At 33.2% G+C, this 27,268-nt stretch overlaps 1 protein-coding gene and 1 long non-coding RNA gene across 4 annotated transcripts; both read right to left on the reverse strand.

Annotated features, from left to right (window-relative positions):
* Positions 1 to 1,004: 1,004 nt before the first annotated feature.
* On the reverse strand, positions 1,005 to 3,589 carry LOC143248927 (dynein axonemal intermediate chain 4-like). Of its 2 annotated transcripts, XM_076497933.1 has the most exons (2): positions 3,140 to 3,589; positions 1,005 to 3,024 (listed from the first exon to the last, which is right to left on the reverse strand). In XM_076497933.1, the coding sequence occupies exon 2, from the start codon at positions 2,828 to 2,830 to the stop codon at positions 1,232 to 1,234; it is 1,599 nt and encodes a 532-aa protein (XP_076354048.1). In that variant the 5' UTR covers positions 2,831 to 3,024; positions 3,140 to 3,589; the 3' UTR covers positions 1,005 to 1,231. The 2 variants fall into 2 exon arrangements, with proteins under 2 accessions (XP_076354048.1, XP_076354047.1); XM_076497932.1 differs by having other exon boundaries at positions 1,005 to 3,585.
* An 11,336-nt stretch (positions 3,590 to 14,925) lies between these two features.
* On the reverse strand, positions 14,926 to 23,467 carry LOC143248928 (uncharacterized). Of its 2 annotated transcripts, none has more exons than XR_013027290.1 (2): positions 22,873 to 23,467; positions 14,926 to 19,299 (listed from the first exon to the last, which is right to left on the reverse strand). It is a non-coding gene; the product is annotated as an uncharacterized LOC143248928 (long non-coding RNA). The 2 variants fall into 2 exon arrangements; XR_013027289.1 differs by lacking the exon at positions 22,873 to 23,467 and adding an exon at positions 20,689 to 21,228.
* Between the last annotated feature and the right edge of the window lie 3,801 nt (positions 23,468 to 27,268).

Here is a 27,268-nt window from a genome sequence, read left to right on the forward strand (position 1 = left end):
AGGGTAAATAAATAAGGTACAAATGACTACACAAGATCATACAAAAATTACTACATAAATAGCCAACTCTTTCCAAGAAACTTTTATCTACAATTAATTGTTGAATTTCTGTGAACTAATGTTTGAATAAAAGCATTTAAACTGAATAGTGCTATATAGTCTTATAGTAGCTAATAACAAAAGAAGAAATAAGATAAACAATTTGATGGGCTGGTCACTTTCTGGTTTGGTATGTTAGTGATGGTTTCTTGCTTTGTTTTAGGGCTTGTTGGGCAGAGAAACAAATAAAAGGGAGCAGCAATCATTTTTTAAGGTAAATCTCTCTTTCACAGTTGATCATTTGGCAAGCATATTTGTAGATTACCTACTGAGTACTTTATCCATTCCTACATATAGACTGTAAGATTGGCTCAGTGTATTGTTTTCAACTTTTGTTTTTATTACTTATATATTATTATCAATGTTTCTATTTATGTTAATCCTTACTTATGTAACATATGTGTTTATAGTTTGCATTAAAAATAAAGATTTAAATAAAATATACCAAAATAGGTATTCACTCATATAATAATTCTTTTACATGTATAATTAAGATATGACTTGTACAATATAAACCATTTGTTGAAATGTTTTCTAGAAGTAACCATGGTGTTTAAACAATAGAAGATAGATATTAGCCATAAGTATTTAATGCACTTTAGTAGCAGTATCATTTGGAATTTGATATTTCCTGAATAAACCCTAGAAATGCAATCCTCTCAGAATGTGCAAAATCACAGTATCAGTGAACAGCTGCCTTATCTGAAGTCAGACTAAATATTTTTAAACAAGATTTTAAAGTTCAATATATGCAAAATATACAGAAGATAAAAAAAGACCTACTTACATAATTGAATAGAAGACATTTACAAAGCACACAGATACACAAAACATTTTACATAGCATTGAAAGTAAAACTATTTTAATATGTAACTATTAAGAATTAGACAGTATTTAACAACAACTCACTAACATGTCATTTTATTAAAATTAGGAATTGACAGTCATATAGGTTTTTACAACAAATACAAAAGACTGTGATATTCTTTAAGGTAATAGTAATTACACTGAAAAATATGTACAACATTCTGTATACATGTATTTGTCTATAAGGACTATAAATAAGGTTTGTACATATATATTCTTCATATTAGTCAAATAATAAAATTCAAGTTTTAATTTTACTTAGTTCTTATTCATTAAGTGATTGACTTGAGACATTAGAAGATAAAACTTTAAGTAAAGATTTTTTTTGGTCAGTAGGAGATTTACGCACTCCTTTCATTGAAAGTAAAGTCACAGTACCAGTACTGTCACCTAATGCTAATGTATTTTCTTGTTTACAGAAGCAAACAGATGTAAACTGTTCAGTAGTGATAGATTTCCAACTGCAAACAGGGTCAACTAAATTTTGTGAAACATCCCACAGTTCCAGAGCATTAGCTGACAGAGTAACAAATACAGTAGAAATTGTGGGAGACCACTTAGCATCCAAGACAGCCTGTTTAGCATGATGTTTCAAAATAACTCCAGGTTGTTGAGATTTTTCTTCCCATATGCAGACAAACCAGTCATTGCTTGCACTTAAAAAAATTTCAGGTACAAATGGAGACCAACAGGTTTGAAACACAGCTCCTTGATGATAAGAATAAGTTTGCAAGAATTGTTCACTGTATGAAGTAGAGCACATATGAACATTTCCTTCATCAGTTCCAACAATATATATGTTTGAATCATGTTCTTTGAAGTCTATGGTAAAACCACTAGAAAAGTTAGAAATCAGAGCTTCAGTTCTTTTTTCTTTCTTTCCAATTGAAGACTTTGAAGCAAATCTCTTTAAGTGCATAAGAGGAATGCACTCCATTCCAGTTCCTACCATCCACTGAAGTATGAGTCCATCATCTGTTGTTGATATCAAGACCTCCTTTTCATTTCCACCTATGTTCTTACTTATCCATTGCAACTGCCATATTGCTCCTGAGGGCCTACGCTTTGTTTCAGTGTTATCTACCACTTGACGCTTACCAAGTTTCCTTACATCAAATATTGCAATAATTCCTTCATACATTCCAACAGCAAGTAAGTATGGATGTTTAGTTGAAAATTCCATACATGTTACACCCAATAAAGTCTTATAAAAACGTTCTGGAAACTCACAGTTCTTCATTGACCAACAGCAAACAAGTCCATCTTTGTTCTCAGAATTTGTCAGTTTTGAAAGACCAACAGCAAAAATATCTGAACAACATGGATTCCACTTAAGACAGGTAACACTATAACCTTGCAAGACTGAAGAAGAGAATGAAAATAGCCTTTGAAAACAGCATCCTTCAGAAAAATAACTGGCAGTTTTTACTTCACTTAAAGAATGATTACTATTGTCTTGCTTATATCCTTTAAGCTCTGCAACAAGATGACCATGAGCATTCATGCTCAAAGTCCTCTCCATAATTATCACATTTTGAAGAATAATTATTGAACTTTCATTGCTACACTTTGATATGTGTTCACCTTTCATATTTTCTTTTTTAAAATTTGTTTCAGTTTGGTTGAATACATCATAAATTAACCATGATGAAGATAATGAATCTTTTTCCATTTGCATTACTTTATCTGTTTGTGTTTGCTTATGCTTTTTGTAAATGTAACAAGTTTGAACTGCATGCTGTACAAGACCTTCTCCACATGGATGACATTCTAAGAAACGTTTATAGTTATTTAGCCTTTGCATAATATTCTTACTTTTGTCATCATTTATTGCAACAGAACTTGGTAGCTCAAACAACCACATAGTTTTCGTTTCTCTTAAGATCACCTCTGAGACTGATTTCAAGGAAGAATCATGTTTTGATTCTCTTGCTCCTTTATAATATTGTTCTTCCTTGGCATACTTTTCTCTCTTGGTGTAACTTTTAGATGTCCTATCTGATTCAACACTTTCCACAGTATTTTCTATGTTATCATCATCGTCTAAGTGACACCAACCTGATTCACCAAAAAAGATTGAGCTTTTAAGGTTAGTCTGATATAACAGAGTTTTTGTTTTGTTGAATATGCTACTATTTCCTACAAAAAAATTCTGATTTTTGTCATCACTCACCGTTTCGTTTTTTGGTTTTCTTTTTCCACTTTTAAATCGATTACTTAAGCCACTGGCACAATCCACACTGCACTTAAGAGACTTAGGAGTCACATTATTCCCATCTTTGTCAAATACACAAACTTTCGTGTAATTTACACAATTATTTAACATCGTTTTGGTTTCTTTTGACAAAAACCGCGAACTTCTGACAGTAACCTAACCCTAACTAGCTTTTCTATGAGAATATATTGGTAGTACTACTTGTACTAACAATAGTTAACATGAGTAGAGACTTCGGACACATGGCGTATATACATATATGTTTATTAACAATCCATTACCGCATATTTTGTATTGAAATAAATCTTATAATAATTAATTAGTTATAGCACTAAGTTACTGGATTAATTTCTGGCAAAGTAACAAATTTTATGGGCTAATTAATTATGAGTACGTTAACTTAATACTTCTGTCGTTTTTTTTTAATCATCAATTTCTTACAGTTCCCCGCTGGTACAGCGGTAAGTCTACGGATTTACAACGCTAGGAGAAGCGGTTCGATTCCCGTCGGTGAACTCAGCAGAGAGCACGATGTGGCTTTGCTATAAGAAAACACACACATATTTTATCCCCCCCCCAGTGGCATGTCTGCGGGCTTCCAAGGCTAAAAACCGGGTTTCGATACACGTGGTGGGCAGAGCACAGATAGCCCATTGTGTAGCTTTGTGCTTAATACAAAAAAATAAAACAAACTTCTAACATCACTCTTAGCCACAAAAGTCGTGTTTTTCTTTTGAGATCTTTCAATAATTTTCAGGCCCGGCATAGCCAAGCGTGTTAAGGCGTGCGACTCGTATTCTGACGGTCGCGGGTTCGCATCCCCGCCGCGCCAAACATGCTCAGCCGTAGGTGCGTTATAATGTGACGTTCAATCCCACTATTCGTTGGTAAAGAATAGCCCAAGAGTTGGCGGTGGGTGGTGATGACTAGCTGCCTTCCCTTTAGTCTTACACTGCTAAATTAGGGACGGCTAGCACAGTGCGAAATTCAAAATAAATAATTTTCAGAATCTAAAATATAAAATCCAAAATAACTAATATTGAATAAACTTCTTATTTAACGCTGTTTTAGTTTACGAAACCTTGAGAAAAAAATTCTAGAGTTTCTGTGGTGATCACTGTAACACTACCTTCTAAAAAAAAAGAAAAAAATTAATAAATGAAAATTGAGTGAAGGGGGCTTTGAAGTTATAATCGTATTAATTAAACCAAGTGGTAATCTGCGGGTCGTTGGTTTGAATCTCGTCATCGATCCTGCTCGCTCTTTCAACCATGTAAACGTTATAAAAGATACAGTTAATCCCACAGTTATTTGGTAAAAAGAGTAGCTCAAGAGTTAGCATATTGTGGTATTAAATAGCTGCTTTCCCTTTAGTCAATCACTGCTAAATTAAGGACAACTAGCACAGACAGCTTTGCATGAAATTCAAACAAACAAATTGGTATTAAATTAGACACATTGATTATGATTGTATGGAGTTAACAACCGAGTGAGAGAAGTTTCTTGAAGTGATTCGGGATGTTTATTTAAATGAATTGGGATGATGAATTAAACGTTGAAGAGGCAGAGATTTACGAAATTTCTAAAAATACTTTAAATTAAAAAAAATGTTCCTAGAAAAAAGAAGGTAAATAACAGTTTTATTTAGTCATTATTTAAGTGCAAAGCTAGCAATGAGCTGTCTGTGTGATGCCCACAACAAGGATAGAGCTCTGAAGTTCAACAAAATAGACTGGAAATCTTAACATTGGACCATCGGAACAGGAATAATGGAGAAGGTTAAAGCTCTCTAGCTTACCAAGCATCATTATAAGATCTTATTTACCTTTAATATCCCTAAATCTTTCTGTCAACTTAACTTTGTTAAATTTATCATATTTGTCTCTGATATTCTTACTTATGTTCTCAAAAGAAATCGTGGGAAAGTTGAGATTAAATTTTTATTCTTTCCAGAGTGTTTATAAAAGGGAATATTAGCTCTTGGTTCGAATAGAAAGCATTCTATTAACTTGTTCATTGTTTGTTTGTTTTTGAAATTCGCGCAAAACTACACAAGGGCTATCTGCGCTAGCCGTCCCTAATTTATCAAGGTAAGACTTGAGGGAAGGCAACTAATCATCACCACCCATCGCCAACTCTTGGGCTATTCTTTTATCAACGAATAATTGGATTGACCGTAACATTATAACGTCCCCAGGGCTGAAAGGGCGAGCATATTTGGTGTGACGGGAATTCGAACCGCGACCCTCGGATTACGAGTCGAGTGCCTTAACAAACAGGCCCGGCATGGCCACGCGTGTTAAATCGTTCGACTTGTAATCCGAGGGTCGCGGATTCGAATCCCGGTCGCACCAAACATGCTCGCCTTTTCAGCCCTTGGGGTGTTATTATGTGACGGTCAATCCCACTATTCGTTGGTAAAAGAATAGTTCAAGTGTTGGCGGTGGGTGGTGATGACTAGCTGCCTTCCCTCTAGTCTTGCACTGCTAAATTAGGGATGGCTAGCGCAGATAGCCCTCGTGTAGCTTTGCGCGAAATTAATAAAAAGAAAAACCTAAGGGAAGTGATACTGTTGATATATCGTCTTTTTCTATATTTAATGGTAAGAATGGTAAGACTAAGGGACAGAAATGTAAAGTTTGGCAGGAAAAAGTCATATTTAGCTAAGTCTGTTTTGTCTGTGTAATAAAGTAGTTGGCATCTGAAACCAGTTGCCTTCAAATGCTGTAGATGTAATTAATTTAAGGGATTTTAAGGAAAATCAGAATAAATATTTGAATTATAACCATTGAATACGAGGTGTTTAGCTTCTAGGATGTTTGGGTAAGACTTCCTAATGAACTTCTGTAACAACACTTGTTAGTGTGGTATATTTTCACCCTCAAAGAAGTCATGTCTACTGTCACACGCTTTGAAGTGTTAACTTCAAACTAGTCAGAGGAAAGGTGGAAACCTGCAACAGTAGCTGAAGTAATAGCTCCACTGGTGAAGGGTAAAATGCTGATACCTTTATCATAGTAAACTAAACACAAATGAGGGGGTGCCAACAGCAACCTTCATAGGACAAAAATGTGAAGCAACCATATTAACCAATGACTGGAAGAGGCTATGGAGATTCTTTCTTGGAATATATGCCACCACAATGGGACATCTACTTCAGTCATAGCTAAAGTCTCAGTCATAACATTGTTGAAAATGATAAAAGTTTCTTGATCACGTCTGGAGGAGTGGGACACCGGCAGGTAAATTGCCCTTAATTTATGGAATTGCAAAGATTATAAGGTGATCAGCTCTTGCCAATAGCTCAGAAGAGGTTTGTCATTTACCAATGTTCTTACTTTGTCGAACAGTACAGTTGGCAAGGACATCGATTTTGTTCGTCAAGTCAGCAGATCCAGAATGATCAGTAGATGCTGTTGCAAATTCTTCAGAAAACAAACAAAGCCCATGCTAAGCTTGGCCACTGATTATTTGAAGATATGGAAAGTTGGCATTTCTCAGGAGACTGGTAATCAATTCAGCTCTGTCAGGGTTAGGTGATGTTATTTTCCTATAAAGGGTCAAAAGGAGTAAATTGAGTTCCTGATGAACATCGAAATATGTAAATTCCTGGTGAACCTTGTGTTTTTCCAAGCGAAGGTGACACTATGGCCAGTAAATCCAAACCTGAGTCTGGAAAATGGTAATAGATTAGATATTAGAGGAAACCAGTCTGGTTGATGTCACACATAGAATGAAAGTAGTCGTTTCCAGTCTTTGATCCACAATATGCAATCTTAAAATGGAGGTACTACGTAACTTATCAATCAGTTATTTCTATGCAATGTGTTAGTTAATATTCCATGGAGAGTTTATCCATTGCTCAGACCAAGCCCAGAAACATTGAACTACACAAGTTTATTTGCCAGAATGAATGGTTACACCTCCATCTACACAAGTGATGGTTTGTGGTCTTATGAAGATGAAATCATGATGCATTGATAGAGTGAAACAAGATTATAGGAGGCACACAAGAGATATGCCCAACAAAAGATGAAGTTCTGATGTTTCTTTGTAATTATGGAAAATCAGCTATCCAGCTGAGATGAAAATAAGTACAATAAGTGAAGTGAAGGTGGATGGTTCAGTTGGTAATACTAAGGCAACATCCATCATCTGATGACTGAAAGTAAGAGCAGGGCTACCAACACACCTAAAGGTATTGGTTTTTCACTGCACTGACAATCTAAATTAAACGCAGCAAAAGTTATTTTGTGACTTGTTGAGTGAATTTACTGATGTATTTATAAAGTCAAATGTTCAAAAGATTGAATAATGATGACTTGGTACCATTTAGACAAGGCAACACATGTTTCATGGAGCAATCTCTGCACTGACTTCCTTGGAGTATTAGTGAAATTTTAAGTACTGAAATACAGCAGGAGGGTATTTTACAACTTTTATGGTGTTTAGGCATTTCCAGTTGTAATTTTCAGAAGAAGAATTGAAGGCATACCAAGATTCTGCATGAATAAACGTCATAACTCACATTGACGCTTTTCTGTAACAGTAAGCATACATATATGTCTGGATGCATTAGAACATTATTATTGGTTTAAAACTTTGAATATGGTATTGGAATATTACCAACTCACTCTGGATGATGAAAGCAGAGTTGAAACTACCTTTAGGATGAGAGGTGGTTTGTATGACTTCTACGTGAAGCTAATTTATGTGTGTAGTGCTCCAGTTACTTTAAAGAGGCTGATGGAGCTTCCACTCAAAGGACTGCAATGGAAGAAATGCTTAATATATATGTTTCGGGTTTTTATTAGTCTTCAATAAACTGAAGATAATACCCAGTATACATAAAACAAGCGTAAAACTAAAAACTTAGAAATTGTTATTCGTGAAAACCGAGGTGGAATTAACTGTTCACCTCATTTGGAGAAATGGGTTATTAACATATCTGACTAATATATTTTATAAGGACTGACTCCGACATAGGAGGAAAGTGGAGGTTCACTTAGTTTTGAAAGAAGAGTACAACTAAACATTCTGATCCCTAAAACTTGGTTTTGTAATGCCTTCAGTGCTAGCCTATCGTGTGAGGGCTGTGAGTTTCTAGTGAATACTGAAAATAGTAGGAAGGGCATCTATCCTCACATGAGTTATGAGACAAAAACAACTGAAGGACCTTGCGCTAGCATGGATATTTTTTCCAGTTCAGACAGGGGAAGTCTGATTAATATTAGCAGAAGAGCATAGGATAAACATTATATATAGCTTGTGGCACTTGTACACGCAATTAAAAGTGTAAAAAGATGGCTTATTCATTGTTACCAATTTGAGAAACTAGGGTTTCGACATTGTTGTAGTTAGTAGTTCTCAGAACCATGGAGCAAGAGATACTCTTGACTTTTCACAACACCAGGCCTGGAGGGAACAAAGGTTTGACTAGCATTTGTACTAACATCAGACAGCAATTCTTCTCGTTGCAAGTAATTTAAAACATTTGGTGCTAATGTGAGTACTGTATGGTGTATGCGATGGAGAGGAAAAATTGTCCATGATAAAGTTAACTCAGTGCTATAATTTGATATTGTTAGTCCACTACTGTAGACAACAATACTCATGGTCATTGACTATTCCAAGAAGCGTGACAAAGCATATTCATTTACCAACATATTAGTACAAACTGTTGTGGATGCTCTACGTAACAACTGGATAACATGGTTTGTAGCACCAGCAGAAATCAACATGGACCAAATGGTTACATTTATCATCTAACTGGTCACTGAGTTGTTTAGTGTTAGTTAGTGAAGACTGGTACTTCACTTTATTACTTCAAGACTGATGATATGGCGTAATGGGTAATACGAACTATTAATGGATGCTTGAGAAATCTGTTAAGCCCAACTGTGATGAACAACTGGTATACATGATGATGATGCACAGAGCAGCAGAACAGGGGCAAACAGGCTGCTTATCTACCTGTTAATGTTTGAACAAGAAATGTCGCTCCCTATGAATGCGATGTGTGGTCCTCCACCACAAAGAATAGTTACCTAGTGACTTTAAGAGTATGTCGAATGGTTGTTATCAACAGTGGTTGATGTAAATAAGCTCACCTGATAATAATTCAGAAAGACAGCACAGTGACAGAGGAGGTGATATGACCAGATCGTGAAAGAGCAGACCACTCAATATCATTGGGTGTAGTTGCAGTATTTTTCAGCATCACATATGTAATTGTGATTCATCAAAATGGGTTCATAGCTGGCACTCTGATGAATTGGTCTCTGACATGTAAAATACATGGAAGACATGACATAAAAAGCGTGTGGACAAGTTTGTAAGCTGTGTTCATGTGTCATAAACAAGTCATTGGTGCACTGGCTTCACTATAAATATGGAAAAAAGATCAGTGAGCAAAGGAAAACAAAACTGTCGTCTTGAGCCATCATCATTCTACCTAAAAATGAAGAGGAGATGGTGGATATTTATCTAATAATGTTTTATAAGTCAAAGGAGAAGCTGCTGGAATTGAAAGTTGCTGCCAGCTCTGATCAGCAAACAAGCTGGCATCTCAGCTAGTATGGTTGGAATTGATTGATCTTCAAAGTTAGTACAGCAATATAATTGAAGGAGTGTTTGTCAAAAGAACATCACTACAACTAACTTTCTGATCCATTAAGAACTGTTGAAAATGCAGTGTATGAATGACGTTGTGGAGTTTCTGTTCACTCTTCAAGATAGTATAATCATCAGGAAAGGATCGCTTATAACTGAAATGAAGTGAAATTCCTTTTTTTTTAGCTATCGAGTAACAAGGTCCAGCAGGATGTTTGGAATACATTTTGCACCCATTACTCGATTATCTATGCTTAGAATGATTAGTAATAGAAAAATCAATTATCAACAGACTGTTCTGGACTCTTACTTTCTGAGACACAGTGTTTTAAGTAAATCACTATAAACTTTTAGTTGAGAGTTGAATACTGTAGAGTATACTATTTAATTCTCGTTTTGTTTCATATCCATCTTTCAGTCAGATTTTTTTCACTTGGATTTGGAATTTTGGTATTCAAGGTCAAAAGTTTAACTTCAGTCTGTCTGTCTCTCTCTTAATTTTCAAGATGCCAGAGATTCTGTGCTGTCCCTGCTTTACCAGACTTGAATCAGTTTTATTGTTCTTCTGTTGCAGATCATACTAAGCTGAAATCCTATGCCAGCCTTGAAATGTCATTGATAATCAGGATGCTCAATACTTCCTATACGATATAGTGTATGAAGTTACCACAGATACCAAATACATTGAACATATGCTCACTGGGAATGAAGTTACAATACTAGAAAACATGCCCAGTTTGTGAAGAGCCCTCAAATTCAACGAACAGGGATTGGCAGTAATTCCTTCTCAGATTGAGTCACAATTAACGAAAACCCCGACGATGTTGGTTAGTTGAGGGGTGTCCTTAACCTTAGACTGTCGACTTTGTCTTTATAAACTCTGGAATGATTGAGCGTTCAAGCTTTCCAATAGTAGGAATTAGTAATGTTCTCTGTGTCAGCCATTGAGAAGAAGATCAAAGAGAAGAGGGTCGTGGTGGTTTTTTTCCATTGTTAGGTGTACCATGATGATAAGGAGGAGATGGCAGATGTCTTTGAATCACCAATGGAATCATTATGTTCTGAAACCAAAAAAAAAAAAAAAAGCCCTAGAGCATTAGGTGAATTCTGAAGAATGCTTAGAGGACAGTGGTTTGGCGGAGGGAAAGAGGCACAGATATTTTTCAAATAACCTAAGACCATGAAGAATCAAGCAATAATGGTGCCAAAAAGCCAGATGGTTTTCCCTATAGTTCTTACAGTCAATGAGTGAGCATCAACTTCGAAGTCTGGGACCAATGATCAGACAAGAAGATCCTATGCTGATTTAGATGTTGAGATGCAGCTGGCCCATAAATTGTGAAACGCACACATGATGGACCTCCTCTCCAAACCACCAAAGATGATAACGCATTGCCTAATACTGAGAGTTTCTCATGCAGAGCGGGTGTGAGTCTTATATATGAAGGATAAAGGTCGTCTTATATAAAGGTGTAGAATATCAGAACCAAATATTGTAAGACTGAGTGAGCCCTTATTAAGGCTTATAACGATCTTAAACTGTTAACATAACTTTGGTCCTGGAGAGTGCTGATGGAATTGAGGTGGATGGGATTGTTGACTTCGATAGTTTCTGAGAAACATAATAAGGTTTACACAAAAGTTATTTTTTAAATATGTATTTGACCTCACTCTTTCCTGCAATACAGTGGAGAGTTTACATTTGTTTTATGCATTTTAAATGTTGTAAGTTTGACATATGTTCTCACTCACGTACATGAATAGTGCTAGTGGGAGGTGGCCAAACTTTAGGTTGATTTTGTGTAGTTTTTGCTTAACATTTAAGTGATGTTGTTTAGCTTAAATAATTTTCTTTTAACTGGAAATATTTTTATTTGTTATGCTTTGTATGCTTAAAATATTGCTGTGCAGTCTCATGTATACATGTAATGAATTCAGTTTGTATTCTTTGTACATTAATACTATATCTTCCTTGGTGTTTAAAAGTTGGGGAATAACGTGCAGTGTTCCCCTTTTCAAGACAGGGGTAGCACTAAATCAACATCAGTCTGTGCTACAGTTGCAAAAAATTAAAAACGCTTATTGCTGGTCTGCTACCATGAATGAAATGGAATGGAAAGTAACTCTAAATTATTTTTAGGGTTAATGTTTATTCTGTTCACGAATGTTGAAGGGCTTTTCTTAATATTTTGTTTTCTTTTCATTCTTTATTAATTTTAGTGATTAGTTCTTTTGTTGAAATATGTCCACTGCTAAAGTAGACACTAATTCTGCGTTTCTTTTCCACTTATTTTTTTTCAGTTTCACTTTATATAATTATATGCACTTGTCAGCACTTTGTTATATCATTTTTCAATGCTTCTCTTTATTGGTATTTCTGTGTTAAAGGATATTTTTATGCTGTTTGATGTGCTATTTTGGATTCAACCTCAAAATTAAAATATTTAAATTATGCTGTATTAGTTTAACATCTGCTTGGAAAGAGATATTCTTTTTTATTGAACTTCACTTTTGTTAAATTTATTTATAGGATTTGAGTTTCTCTGAAGTAGGATTTGATATTGTGTACGGCTAAGGGATCATATTCATAAATTTAGTAAAGACTGATAACTTGGAATTGCAAATATGTGTTAAAGGGTGTCATTCTTATAATATAATTTTGTCCTCTGGTATGGAAAGCAATAAGTCTGAATTTACAATGCTAGAATCAGGGGTTTGATTTCTTTCAGTGTACATATCTTAATGTAGCTTTACTATAAAACACACATACACAAAATAAAATTTTATATAGTATGAAGATGAAACAGTCCATTGTTAATTTATCAAATCTCAGATTTACTCAACTGGGTTGAGATTGGGTTTCTGTGTGGGGGCCATTGCATCATTTGAATGACTCCAATAGTTTTTCTAAGTAATTTCTGCAAATGTTGGATGAGTATTTGGAGTCATTATCTTTTTGGTAGAAGAATCCTTTACCAATAATATGTAAACCACTGGGTATAACATGATGGTTCAGTATCTGATTGGTACTTGTGCTGTTCCATTATTCCACAAATTTTGTGAATATCTCCTGTCAAATCAGCAGAAAAACAACCCCAAACTATCACATTGCCTCCCCCTATGCTTCATGGTTGGTTCTGGGAATTGAGGTATCTTTTGCCTTTCTTTCACCTACACTTTCAACTAAATATTTCAAACTTAGACTCAGACTCCTCCTTCCATAACACCCTTTTCCAATCATCAACAATCCAATTTTTGCATTTTTTTTAGCAAATTTCAGTCTTTTGACAATATTCTGAGATCAGAGTAAAGATTTTTCAACTGCTACACAACCATATATTCCATTCTCATTGAGTCTTTTTGATACTGTATGTCTAGACATATTTCTGTCATTTGTTACATGGTCACTTATCTCATGTTTGAGATCAGTGGCAGTCTTCCTTCTGTTCTGAAGGCTGCATAAACAAAGATACTTAACATAAATATCATTGAGTTTAAGTGTCCTGTCTCTTCCCTTCATATTTTCAAATTTATCTGTCTTGGTGTTATGATATAGGGTGTAATTGACAGTGTTTGTAGAGCATTTCAAGTCTTCAACAACTTGTCAGAGAGCCCATCTAGTGTCATATAAAGCTTTTATAAGAACTTTCTGCACTACTTGAAGTCTGGATGCTTCTGCCATGGCATGACAACAAAATTTAACATGTAGCATTAAACATTATTTAATTATATGATTTCTTCTTACATATATCAGTATCATATACCCATTCTATATTGTTAAGACACTGCATGGGTACCATGACCATTATTCCATACCATAATTTGCTCAGTATGTTCATTCAAGCAGAACCCTTATGACATGCCCTTGGTACAAGTATATGGGAATTCTACAGAATGATAAATATTCTAACTATGGCTCATTCAATTGCTAACAAAGATCAGTGAAACATTAATAAGTTCAAATTTATATTCTTTAAAGCTTTTCATGTAAGAATTATTGTATGATTAATAACAACACAGTAAAATCAGAGGGTGCAAATTTCGTTTCACACAGGAATTTACTAAGAATATTACTATAACTCAGTGAAACACCAATTTAGATTCTTAAATTAATTTCAAAAATTGCTACATGTAGATATTATTAAACAATTGAAAGCTGATTATGCAATTCAGTCAATCTTTTTGTTAATGTTTTAAAAAGAAAAATTTGGTTTTTATTAAAAAATTTAGCATAAAACAATAAAAAAGGCACTATAAATACACTATCTTAAAATAACTACCAATTAAGCTCATCAAAACAAAACAAACCATTTTTTAAATTGATTTTCATTATAAAAATCAAAATTAACTAACTAAGGTTACATAGATTAACTTTCTATGACTGAGCTATATTTTCAATGTTTTAATTTAAGTGTTGTCTAAAAGCCACATGACACTGAGGTCTAAAATTTTATAATACAGCTACAATATTTAGAATGCTCCTAATAGTATAAAAAACCTTGTAACTTCAAAAAATATCTCAAAGTGAGACCTTTGCTATAAATGTGAAAATTAGTGAAGTACTGAATCACTCATTTTTCCATTTGGTAGAGTACCAGACCACCAGACAAGCACTCAGTCAGTCGTTTTTCCATTTGGTAGAGTACCAGACCATCAGTGAAGCACTGAATCAGTCGTTTTTCAATTTGGTAGAGCACCAAACCGTCAGTGAAGCACTGAGTCGGTTGTTTTTCCAGTTGGTAGAGTACCAGACCGTTAGTGAAGCACTAGGTTTAAGTGATTCAGTTTTCATACATATTCAGTTAGTTGATCAATTAGCCATGAAAGTAAATTTACTGTTACCTTAGTCATATTACTGCTAATGAGTTATTTCTCATTTAAACACTATTTGTAAACTTAGACATGCTGTTTACAACAACGTACAAGTAAAGCCAACTTGTAGAAATGTTAACAAAGAATTAAACTCATTTATTATTGTTACAAGTCTGGACCATGAATTATTTCCAAATAATTTAAAGGAATTTGCCACATGAAAAAAACAAAATTACAACATGTATATCTGAAATTAGATTATTTTAGAGAAAACAAAGTTGGCTTAATTCCAACAAGAAGACAGTAACAAGATCAAAGCATTATGAGGAAAGGTTTAATTATTAAAAACTGGAACCAAGAAATTATCAAGAATAAATATACAAAAATTGAGGTAAGACAAAAGTAAAAAGAAATATTTACATAATATTTGAAGAAGAATTACAAATAAAAATGTGTTTGGAGACAACATTGATGAAACATTTGTAGATGTTCAAAAGGATTACAAAAATAAGATTGAGAGAGTACAAAAACACCACTTAAATCCAAAATAGATATCAGTAAAAAAAGAAAGACATTAACAAAGTACAGAAAGGCTGCACTGACAGAACTGAAGTACAAACTGAGATCATTAAGGTAGAAATGAACATTACTGGCTGAAAACCCTCTTCAAAATGAATTGAAGATTGTAAAGATTAAACCAGTCACAATATCTTCTGCATCTACTCAAGAATTCTAACTTAAACACTTTCTACTATAAATACAGAACACTAGAACTTGAGTTATCTTTATCCATTACAATTACTGCAGAATTGTTCTAGACTATTCCAACTACAATACTCCCAAATCAAGTTTCAAAATTTAAGTGGCCAGTTCAACATTAACTGATTGGTAAACTAATGGGTTGTGATAAAAAGGTTTCATAACATTCACTTCAGGATCAGTTCATAACATTTCAAAAGTGAAGAGGTGAAATAGTGAACAATAAGCAATTCATTTTCCTGATAACATTAAGTAACCTTCCAGCCAAAAACCATAATAACTATCTAACATTAGTAATTGTCTTACCAGTCAATTTTGTAGTGACACACCAGTAGGAAGTATCTAAATGAAGGTCACAGAATGGAATACAGGAGTAAAAGAGACCTCAAACACACCTGTGAAAAATGAGGAAAGATGTGCCCAGTTATTTTACCTAGATGCTTCTTGTGAAATAACGAATTTGTTGGAATATCACCAATCTATAGATGCCATAAGAGAAAAGAATATGAGAATTATACTTAAAGTAGGTGTACACCTTTATAGAAAGCCCTGAAGTTGGTGATGGAACTAGAATCCATTAAAGTTGCACAGAAGCAGCTAAAGAAGACTTCTGGAAATTAAAGCATTGTTAGCTTGGTTAGAGTTGAAACTCAAATTTCACTGATGCAGTTTAGAAGATATCAAAGGATTAATTAGATATGCAGTTTCACAGCATGGATGAAATAAATCACAATACTATAAGTGTTTCAAGTTTAACTTCAAAGTATGTATTGCAAAGAAATGCAGACAAAAACTTTTAGGAAATAAGAACTCTTTCTCAAAAGATACAAGAAAGAGAGAAATGCAATAGATGCAGGGAACCTGAGACTGTGTCGAATTTAGAGTACTGATACACCAAGTTCATGATAATACAAGACCAATCAGGTTAAAGGAATAACAAAGGGTTAACTAGACAAAAGTAAACAGGAATTACTTGTATAGCTGGGAATACTCTACCTGCCAAAATTTAGATAAGAACTTCATCACTTACAGAACTAATTGATGAGTGTAAGTGTTTATTGACAAGAAGCCTTGAAACATGATGATGAATAATGACTAAAGCTGCAACAGATCAACACACTTTAGTACTGAAAGGGGAGATAATACTTTCAAAGAAAGGAGAAAGAATAATGTAAATTGCAATTGAACATAAATTTTCAGAAAGAGAAAAACTTAACACTAGAAAACTTTCCTATATCTCATTATGTGTGGGCTACTGACATTAGAGAAGAATGCATATTGGGAAGAGACTTCAGGCAGAGACTTGAATTGAAATAAAGGTAGCTTCACATTCTTTAACTTAACCAGAAATAACTGTGCATTATATGAAATTACTAAACCAAATGATAACAAAGACAGACAGTAGTCACTGTACCATTATTTATAACCTCTTTTGACTTGTACTCAATCTTTCTTCAGATATAACCTAAAATCATATTTGCCATACTACAAGCAATAGCACACTAGTTAGATGGCTCAAGAGACTGATCAACCACTACACAAAGATTCCTTTCTTTAATGTTAAGGTTATTCTCATCCGTATTATACTTATAATTGAAAGTATGTTAATGCAGATTTAAAGTGATTTAAACCCTTTTGTATAGCAGCAGTGTCCTCTTCACAGTTAGCAACACCCAAGACAGACCTTAATCAGACCAGCAAATTTGAGTAATCTATTGACTATTCCTTTACATAGTTTATTGATGTAAATCAAAAACATCAAAGATCCTACAACTGACCCCTGAGGTACCCTCCATGTAACATTAATCCAATTTGACTGACCTCAATTTATAACAAGTGTGCTTTATTCCATCCAGCTACTCTTCTATCCAATTAGCTAACTTGTACCCCCCCTACCTAGAGAGATAATTGTTTTTAGAAGTCTTTTATGTGGCACATTGTCAAAGCTTTCTGAAAATCCAGATAAACCAAATATACACACTTACCCTTATCTACATATACAATAATATTTTCAAAGAATTCCAAAAGATTTGTAAGGCAAGAATTTTCCTTAGTGAAACCACATTGACTATCCAATAAAATTCCTACCTTCATTAAATGACTTTGAAAAGCATCTTTCATTGGACTTTCCAAAGCTTTTCCCACAGTGAAAGTAAGATTAATTGGCCCATTACCAGGACAATTTTTGTTACCTCCCTAGAAAAGAAAAGTGACATTCCCTTGGTACCTTCCCACTATTCAAGGACTTACAAAAAAAATTATGGCAAGTGGCTCATACATCCAGTCCTTGACCTTCCTTAAAACTCGTTAGGAAATGTATATAGTCCAGAAGCCTCATCACATTCTAAACTTCAAAATTTTTTCTTAACAAACTCAAAAATAATACAATCATATTGTTCAACCTTATTGCCATCTTTCAGCTGTTCAAGATGAGTAATACTGCTTAAATTTTCATTGGTAAAACTAAAGAAAAAGCGAAATTTAATAACCCAGCCTTTTCATAATCATCAGACATAAGCCTTCCTTTATAATCCCTCAAGGGTCCTATCCCAATCCTAACATTTTGTTTACCCTTAATGCACTTAAAGATTCATCATTAGTGAATTAGTACAATGTGTTAAAATGGTAAGGTGGGGCAAATCTGAGAAATTAAAAATACCCAAGTCACTTTTACCTAAAAAATAGACTTGTTCCAACAAAACCTTAGTTTGTCTTCTTTCACAATAAATATCAGTGAACTTATAAAATATTTTTGTTAATGTAGTACTGTGTTAGCATAATGCCTCCTTACAACAGCAAGCTTCTTTAAAGATAAAAAAAAGTAAGTGGGAAAATCAAATTTAATTGGACCTCTTAACACAAAGTGAAAAATCAGGGATAAAAACTAAAATTTAAGTTCTTTAAACTAACAGATAAGATGGAAGATTTATAGAACTATGTAGACAAAGAAACTTGAAAGATGGTTATAAATAAAATATGTTCTATAAGAAATAGCTGGATGAAGATTTTAAAACTAGCAGTATGGATTGGACTTTTGTCAGTATGTTAAAGGAACAGGATACTAGAAATGGGACTGGATCACTAATGGATCTGACGATATGATTTTTGTTGAAAAATATAAGATGGCCAAGTTTTTAAAAGAGGAAGAATCCTGGACTCTAATAAAACAGGCTTTAAAAATCATTTAGTAAAATATGTCATAATAAAACCTAATATGAATGCACTAAAAGAATATCTTAACTAACTAATTTGTTAATATTTTTCAGGATTTTACTTGACACATATATTTAGATTTTTTAATGCACTTTTTAGTTTATATATCACACATAAGGTTATCCAAGGATAACTATCATAGACTGCAATACCTAATTAATTAATATTTATAGCTATATTAAAAGTCTTAATGTTTTGAACTCGTATAGTTTCATGCATATGATTATTAAATTAGAAGCACTAAGTTTCTTAAAGGTAACTGCTAGATATCTTGATTCTAATTTATTCAGGAATCAAATTATATATAACAATACACAATCCAACTTTATAGACATTGATATTTTCACACTTAAAACAATAACTGAAACATTTTACTAATTTTTAGTATAATTCTTATTTTATCACATCTAATGCAATAATTAAAACAATTTACAAATGAAGTGTTAAGATAAGAGTATGATATAATTCAACATTTAGCTATAGAAAAATGAATTGTCTCTTAATGATGTGGAAAGAAAGTACACGTGATAAGAAAAACCACAACAAAAGCAGATACATGACAAGTACCTTTGAAATGAAATAAAAAAACAAACAAATGCTAACATTGTAGATATTAAACGACTCGTTAATTTTAGTATGTAGATGATAATACCATAGAAATACAATTTGGCTTCTGAACTGCTACTACTTCACAATAAAACTGTAATTCTGAGTAGCTATACCTGAAATGTAAAAGAACAAATGTCAAAATATAACATTCAAATTGAGATAATTTATTATAATTTCTCAAGTGCATTTTCAACTCTTTTCTTCATAAATGTTTTATTCTTTTGAACAACTTTACTTAATAAGGGCAAAATATTTGGATCTGGTTGATTTTTAAATAAAGTCAGGATATCTAGCAAAAATTTTGTAAACTTAATGCTTGAACTATGATATTCTCCCCACATCATCAGAGAGCAAGCTAATTTCTTTTTTGTTTCACTGCTAAGAGCAGGCTTTCTACATACTAACACTTGCACCAAATGTATACATTGCTCAGAAAAATTTGTCAAGTCTTGTAATAACTGAGACAATGTGGAATCTATAAAATTATCAGGAATTCCATCCATTAAAATACGCTGCAAGACTTCAAACTGGTAAGTTCCCAAGATATTATTACTAACACAAGGTAATACCACAGCTGCAACAACTGCCATTGGACACTTTTGAGCAAGCATAAGAATATTACTCATTAAACTTCTAGAAATATTTTTATCTAATGAAACTACCTTCTTATAAAAGAGATGTTGACAAAATAATGTGCTGGCACTGAAGTTGATTTTAGAAAAAACAGCAATAACAAGCTGTGTAAAATAAGTTATACCAGTCTCATTAAGAGAGGAGATCTTTAGTTTATCACATATTTCATTTACAACCTCTTGTGGGTACTGGCCAATACAACTAAGTTCCATTACTGATGGCCCTTCAGTAAGGACTTGAAATTCTTTTCCATCACTGCATGAAACTAAAATATCATTTGCTTTAACTAGTTCAGCTTCTAGCTCAAATGGCCAAACTTTTCCAATTTCTGTTCTTTCATTAACAACATTAAACTTTGTTTTTTCTTTACAGATATTAGCATTTTCAGTGTTGTTTTTCTTCTCGTTCCCAATTAAACTGTCTGTATTACAAATGCAATTATCTTCTTTGAAATAATCATGTTTCACAGTATCTTCTGATTTTAGTGTAACTACCTTTTCTTCTAATGGCAATAATGTAACGAAGTTTCTATCCTCTACTATTAATCTTTTGCCTTTAGCATCATCAACAGAATTTTGTCTCGTTCTTTTAGCTGGTAGTGGTAATGGTTTATCGCACCATAACAAACATTTAAGACTTGAAGTTGTATCACGCTCAGTTTCTTTCCCAATTAATTTTAGTTTGTGTTTGGTTTCTTCAGATAGTTGGTAAGGTTTTTTCCATTTAAATGAGCCAGCACATCCGGTAGTAGCGACTTGAGTATAAAGTTTGTTTTCCATATAGGGTGGGTAAATTAACCGCTGAAAACTGAAATACGAAAAAAAACTGTGCCTTGTTACTTTAGCATACACCCCCGTTTATAGATTTACCTTCTCCAGTTGCTCTACTTCTAAAATCGCACAGTGCTCTTCTACTTCAACTTGAAGTTCACAGTTTAAACCTTGACTGACTTCAACTTAAATACTGCAATGACGAATTGCGACTGTTATCCAAAGTTAGGTACTTATAAGTTATATATTGGTCAAGGATTACCACATTTTCATCCGTCAACTGTTACTGTTGGTGAAGAAATTTACCGAGAATTTTTATCACGAAGATACCAGCTTTGTATGTAACGATTTTACTACTTAAGTAAATGATGGTTTTTATTATTCCACAATTTCTCCTCCTCTCCCCCCTTTAAAAAAAAAGACACGAAAGTTAAAAACGTGATTTTGTTTTGATGATTGCACATGCTAACCAATACAGGTGAAAAAGATGAAACTAACTGAGTGTGAGTCGAGCTAAAAAAATATAATTACTATAACGATTTATTCTGGACGAACCCCCAGTTTATTACGTTACGTGTTATAATTTATCTCGAACGAGCCTCCAATTTATTATGTTACGTATTACGATTTTCAATAACTTGAACTGTTAAATTTAATTTAAAAGTTAATTAAATGTCGAGATGCATCAAATCTGTGATATTTGCCAACAAGATTGATACACACAATTTTCTTTTTTTATACAAATGTATTTTAATATACAATTGGTTTGAATTTCGCGTAAAGCTACGCAAGGGCTATCTGCTCTAATCGTCCCTAATTTAGCAGTGTAAGACTAGAGGGAAGGCAGCTAGTCATCACCACCAACCGGCAACTCTTGGGCTACTCTTTTTACATACGAATAGTGGGATTGACTGTTAAATCATAACGCCTCCACGAGTGAATGGGCGATCATGTTTGATGTGACAAGGATTCGAACTCCTGACCCTCAGATTACAAGTCGAGGGCCTTGACTATCGGGCCATGCTGGTTTTAATATACAAAGAATAGTATAATTTATAATAACGGTTATTACAAATAATTATTTATATATAAAAGTTTTACAAATTTACAAGTAATATGAGTCTTCTATCTGGTCGTCATGGGATACTGAGTGAGGTTATTGACATATATTTGTAGCCATTGACTACTTCAGAAAGTTGGCCAGAGCTTTGTTAGATATACATGACTGTTCTAATTTAAGTATGGCATGAGTGTTAAATTTAGTTACTTTTAGATCAATAGTTTATTGCTGGTTTGTTCACATAAATGCATGAACCATATTTTATGTAGTTCATTGTTATAAAGTGGCAGTTGTTTTGTTATTGCATCATATTACTAGAATATTCTAAGTTTATCTCGAGTATCATTAGTAAGAGATATAGTTAAAAAGATTTAGACTGTGTGTTGGAGGTGTAGTCATAAAGAGCATACAATATTGCCTTTTTTAATGTAAAATTATCACATATTGTATTGGAACAACAGAGTAGAAAGAAATAATTTGTCTTGTTAAATGTGTTTTTAAAGTGGTTGAACATTCATGGTCATTTAACGAAAAACGACAAGTGTGTAACCTTTAACTACAACTGTGACAACCAATGTTGAATCATAAGTGAAATTATCATCAAATGTAATGTAACAACAAAGCAGAGGAGAATAATTCAGTTGTGTTTTAACGTAACTGAACCAGTATGTGTGGGCTTTGATGAAAAGAGAAGATTATTTAAAGCTCTGAATACAACTGTGTAATGAACATCTGTATATACATTTGACTTGTAAAAATATATTAATTTAAAATAATTGGACTATGTGATGCTTGTTTATCGCTGAAATTTATTGCCAACAAGTCACATATGCCTACTGTAAAGAATCTTGTCCATCTATATATATATATACTCGTAAAAACTGACACTGGCAAGGAAGCCAGAATTATACAGTGATAAACAGTGGTAGAAGAGGTGAAAGACAACGGAAATAAGCCTATATATGCATTGCTGTAGTGGTATCAAAAATGTAGAGATTACAATCACACCATATAACTATGTTAATTTACTTTGAAAAGTAGATAGAGATAGATAAGTGATTTCGGCTTAAATATGACAATCTATGAGAGTTTGTTAAACAACAACAAGATCTAGAAAGAGAAGAATGTAGTCAGAGAAGAGAGGAAGAAAGACTAAAATAAAAAAAGGGGAAAGGAGAGGCTAAAAAAGAGAATGAATAAGAGCACAAATTGAGATCACCTACCTCATCCAATAGAAGAAAAAAAAAGAAGACCAAAGGTATTCACATTTATTGAACAAAAAGACGACATCAGTGGTTTTCTTGTGAGGTATAAAAGATGTGTCCCAATCAAGATTGAGATAAAACAGACTGGGGATTCTGCTTTAGCTCCTTTCTCATCGGAAAAGCCCTACAAGTATATACAGGCATGATGTCAGACGATGTCATGGACTGTTAAAAGTGGCTTTGCTAAATGTTATGAACGTACCAAGGAAGGTGTTCTTCTGAAGTTCAGATAAGTCAAACCTGACACAGGAAAATCTGTATTTCAGTTTGTGGCACATCTATGGCGATAACTCAGAATGTGGACTGATATGGTCAAGTGTGAAAATATTTTAGTAGGACTGGCAGATCCACAAATATATGAACAGTTCATGATCACTTGTTTAATTAACACGCCACTGTTCCTTAAACTGAGAGTACTGAAAGACTGAATTAAAGACCATGTAGGGAATATAGCTGGCAAGTCTAAAATTAACCAGTCAAAGATGAAACCAGATGTGGCTGACCAGAAGAATAAATAAAAACCCTACAACTTTTGAAAATTTGACCGTTCTTCCTCAGGGTCAAATTGAGAATGGTGGTGTAATGGAATAAATGATATATATATAGGGAGTTTAGTAACATCATGAAGGTCATCCTGTTTACCAAGAAATATCTATTTTTCTATTTGAGCGTCCTATTTCCGGTACAACGTTGCCGATGGCAAAAGGTCAAATAAAAACTATTTGAGATATTTTACTTGAGAAATGACTAAATGTATGTGTATATTAAACTATATTTAAGTGTTTAAATAACATAGAATTGATGCTTGAAGACTGATTGAAAAAGATATATTACACTAATTAATGCATAAAACGGGTATGAAACTATTCTTAAACAAATAGTAAGTTTTAACTACTTAAAATAGTAAGTAAGGAAATTCCGCTTTCCTATTACATTAAAAAAATAAGCAAAGAATAAAAATTATTTTTTGACAGAAATGAAACCAATGAATAGAGATCACTGATTTCATGATTTAGATAAATTTCGGAAGGTTGAACAGTGTTTAGATTAGCAATTCAATAAGCCTTACAATATACTGACTGAAGCAAAACAATAATATTAAGCTGTCTCCCAGCGTGTTGCGATGTTTACCTTTAATATTCATTCTCGAAATTTCAGCTGGCGATAATAATGGCAATTACCAGTATTTTACATACACACATTGTAGATTGTTGATTTTTACACTCGATAATTTTCTACAAATTTAGAGTACAAGCGGGACTTTTGCCATACACATTTAACACTATACGTTACACACATTTCTAAATATATACTGACTTGAAAATCTAAGATATTAAGATAAATGTGTAATATTAAATCCGTTACAGAATCTATTTGTAAAGTGCATTTGTCCTCATTGCTGGTCACGGGTCCATTGTGTTTGATGGTTATCTCACTGAAGATCAGTTCTTTTGTTGAATTTGTATAACCAATGTTAACAGTGCCATGAACTGACAATGGCTCAAATGATCTTCAAACTAAATATATATATGTATACTCAGGAACTATGTATTGTGCTATTTTTTTCCTAGATTGAGAAAAAATAGGAAGAGCACAACTGATGAAAATTTCAAAGTTAAACAATTATAGATGTCTTTTGTCGCAGACTGGCTTTTACTAATGAATTTGAAAATTGTGGTTATATTTACTTCCTACAGTTTTCATTATACATTAAATGCAAATTTTTGTCACAATTTAACAACGGTATTAAAAAATATAAAATCAATTTTTAAAATTCAGTCACATGTTATAGAGAGACCTAATTACGAAATGAAGCAATAAACTTTTATTTATTCATTTAATTTATTCGTAACAACCAATCACGTTTACTTAAATTTTTGACCGTCACATCGATTCCAAAGGAAAATAAAGGAATTTTAGAAAATACTGACTACACTAAGTTTTTTTTAATCTTTCGTGAAACTTTAAAAAATTCCATTATGGTGATGACTAGCTGCCTTCCGTCTTGTTTTACACTGCTAAATTAGGGACGGCTAGCGCAGATAACCCTCATGTAGCTTTGTGCGAAATTCAAAACAAACCAAACCATTATTTTGAAAAAGTAACAAAAAACAAGAAAATAAGATGTTTCAATTGTAACCTGTTTACTTTTATTTTTACTATAAAAATCCTCAAGTTAAAACTTCAATATTACTTTTAGTAGCCAAAAATCAAAACCTATGAATAAAAAACCCCGTAATTCTTTTTTCTTCAGTAAGTAGTTTCGGGTTCTTGAGATAAAAACTGGTAGTATTTAATTTGTTTTGACAGGGAGATATCGCCAAGCAGTAGAAGAGAAAACCAAACTGAACCTTTGATGAAAAAGTTAAATATTTCATTTCCAATTTATTTTCTAGTTTAGTGTGAGTATTTTGGTATTTAAATATGTTTTTGGACCTGACATGGCCAGGTGGTTAGGGAGTTTGACTTCCAGTTTGAGGGTCGAAGGTTGGAACTTCCGTCCCATGAAACATGCCTGCCCTTTCAGCAATGAGGACGTTATTACGTTACGGTGAATCCCACGATTCGTTGGTAAAAGAGTAGTCTAAAAGCTTGCGGTGGGTGTTGATAATTAGCTGTATTTTGACTAGCTTTTCGCTACTAAATTAGAGACGGCTAGCGTAGATAACATTCTTGTAGCATTACGCAAAATTCAAACCAAACTATATTTTTTCAAAGTGAATGAACATTCGTTTTTCTGAACATATGACTTTACCCTGCTTTGATTGAATTTTATTATCATAGCAAAATCAATATATTGATTGTTTAGTCTGGTAAATTTGTGCTATGTTAGGGCAATGTTGGTCAACATTTCTTCCAATTCCCAAGCAGGTGCTCTTGGGTATACAATGCTTTCCTACTGTATATGAAGTTGCACCTACAATTTTATGCTGTAATTCATTCTGGTTAACAAATTTGATAATCACTTTATAATAATTCTTTTGAAAACAGGCAGTAGACATTTTACCTGCAAGTTTATTAATCCATATTGGCGAATATAATAATAAAAATATGTTTAAAATAAGTGTTTGTTTTAATACAAATCTACATGATAGACTATTTGTACTGAATCCACAATGATGGCTAAGTCCTAAATAATAGTGTTATAAATCCCATAAATCCTTAAGTTTACTTTCCAGCCACTGGTGGACAATTTTCAAATAAAGTTGTAGTAAAATGTAACATAAAAAGACAAAGAGTTTTACCATTTAAATTAGCATGCTTTGTATAGATAATTACAACAATTATATTTTGACCTATTTGATGGATTAACTTTTATACAAAATATAGAGTTACACTCTTCTGAGTTACTTGTTATAAAGAATAAGTATGTGTAGATTTTAATGTTTATAATTAATTTAAAAGTTCGCAGTATACCTATAAATATTTTAGTGCTGTGAAAGCAAAAAGTAGAGATTAATTATAATGAAGTAAAATAATGATTGGCTAAAATTTACATTTATAAATTGTTAACGTTTATCGGGTTTAGGTGCTAGGCCCAGCATGGCCAGATTGGTTAAGGTGTTCAACTCGTAATCTGAGGGTCGCGAATTCGAATCCCGATCGCACCAAACATGCTCGCCCTTTCAGCCATGGGATCGTTATAATGTGACGATCAATCCCACTATTTGTTGGTAAAAAGAGTAGCCCAAGAGTTGGCGATGGGTGTTGATGACTAGCTGCCTTCCCTCCAGTCTTACACCGCAAAATTAGGGACGGCTACTACAAATAGCCCATGAGTAGCTTTGCGCAAAATTCAAAAAACAAACAAAACTTTAGATGCTTATTTAATTATAATTAGCCCCCGCTAGTACAGCGGTATGTCCACGGATTTATAACGCTAAAATCAGAGATTCGATTCCCCTCGGTGGGCTCAGCAGATAGCCCGATGTGGCTTTGCTAAAAGAAAAAACACACAAACACATAATTATATGACGGCTCTTGATAAATTCTTTAGTTTTATACATTTAATATACAAGTGTACAAAATATCTCTCCTGTGTTAATATATTTATCTTTGGTTTCACCTAAATACATAGTTTTTTTCAACCAATGACCGATTTTGCTCTTTGTGTAGCGTCCTGTACGAAAGCTTGTGCTATATGGCAGACGTTTCAAAACTGATTTTTCCATTTCTCTAACTATTATTATTATTCTTTCAATTAAACAAAATAAACTGATATTTAAGCACTTGATCAGGAATTCGTTTTTCTTTATAATATTTAGTTTTCAGTTTATCATCAATTGCAAGTATTTTAGTACTAATATAAAATATTATGGTTTGTTTGTTTAGAAATTTCGCACAAAGCTATTCG

Source organism: Tachypleus tridentatus, chromosome 4, assembly GCF_004210375.1.
Source record: "Tachypleus tridentatus isolate NWPU-2018 chromosome 4, ASM421037v1, whole genome shotgun sequence".
Taxonomy (NCBI): domain Eukaryota; kingdom Metazoa; phylum Arthropoda; class Merostomata; order Xiphosura; family Limulidae; genus Tachypleus; species Tachypleus tridentatus.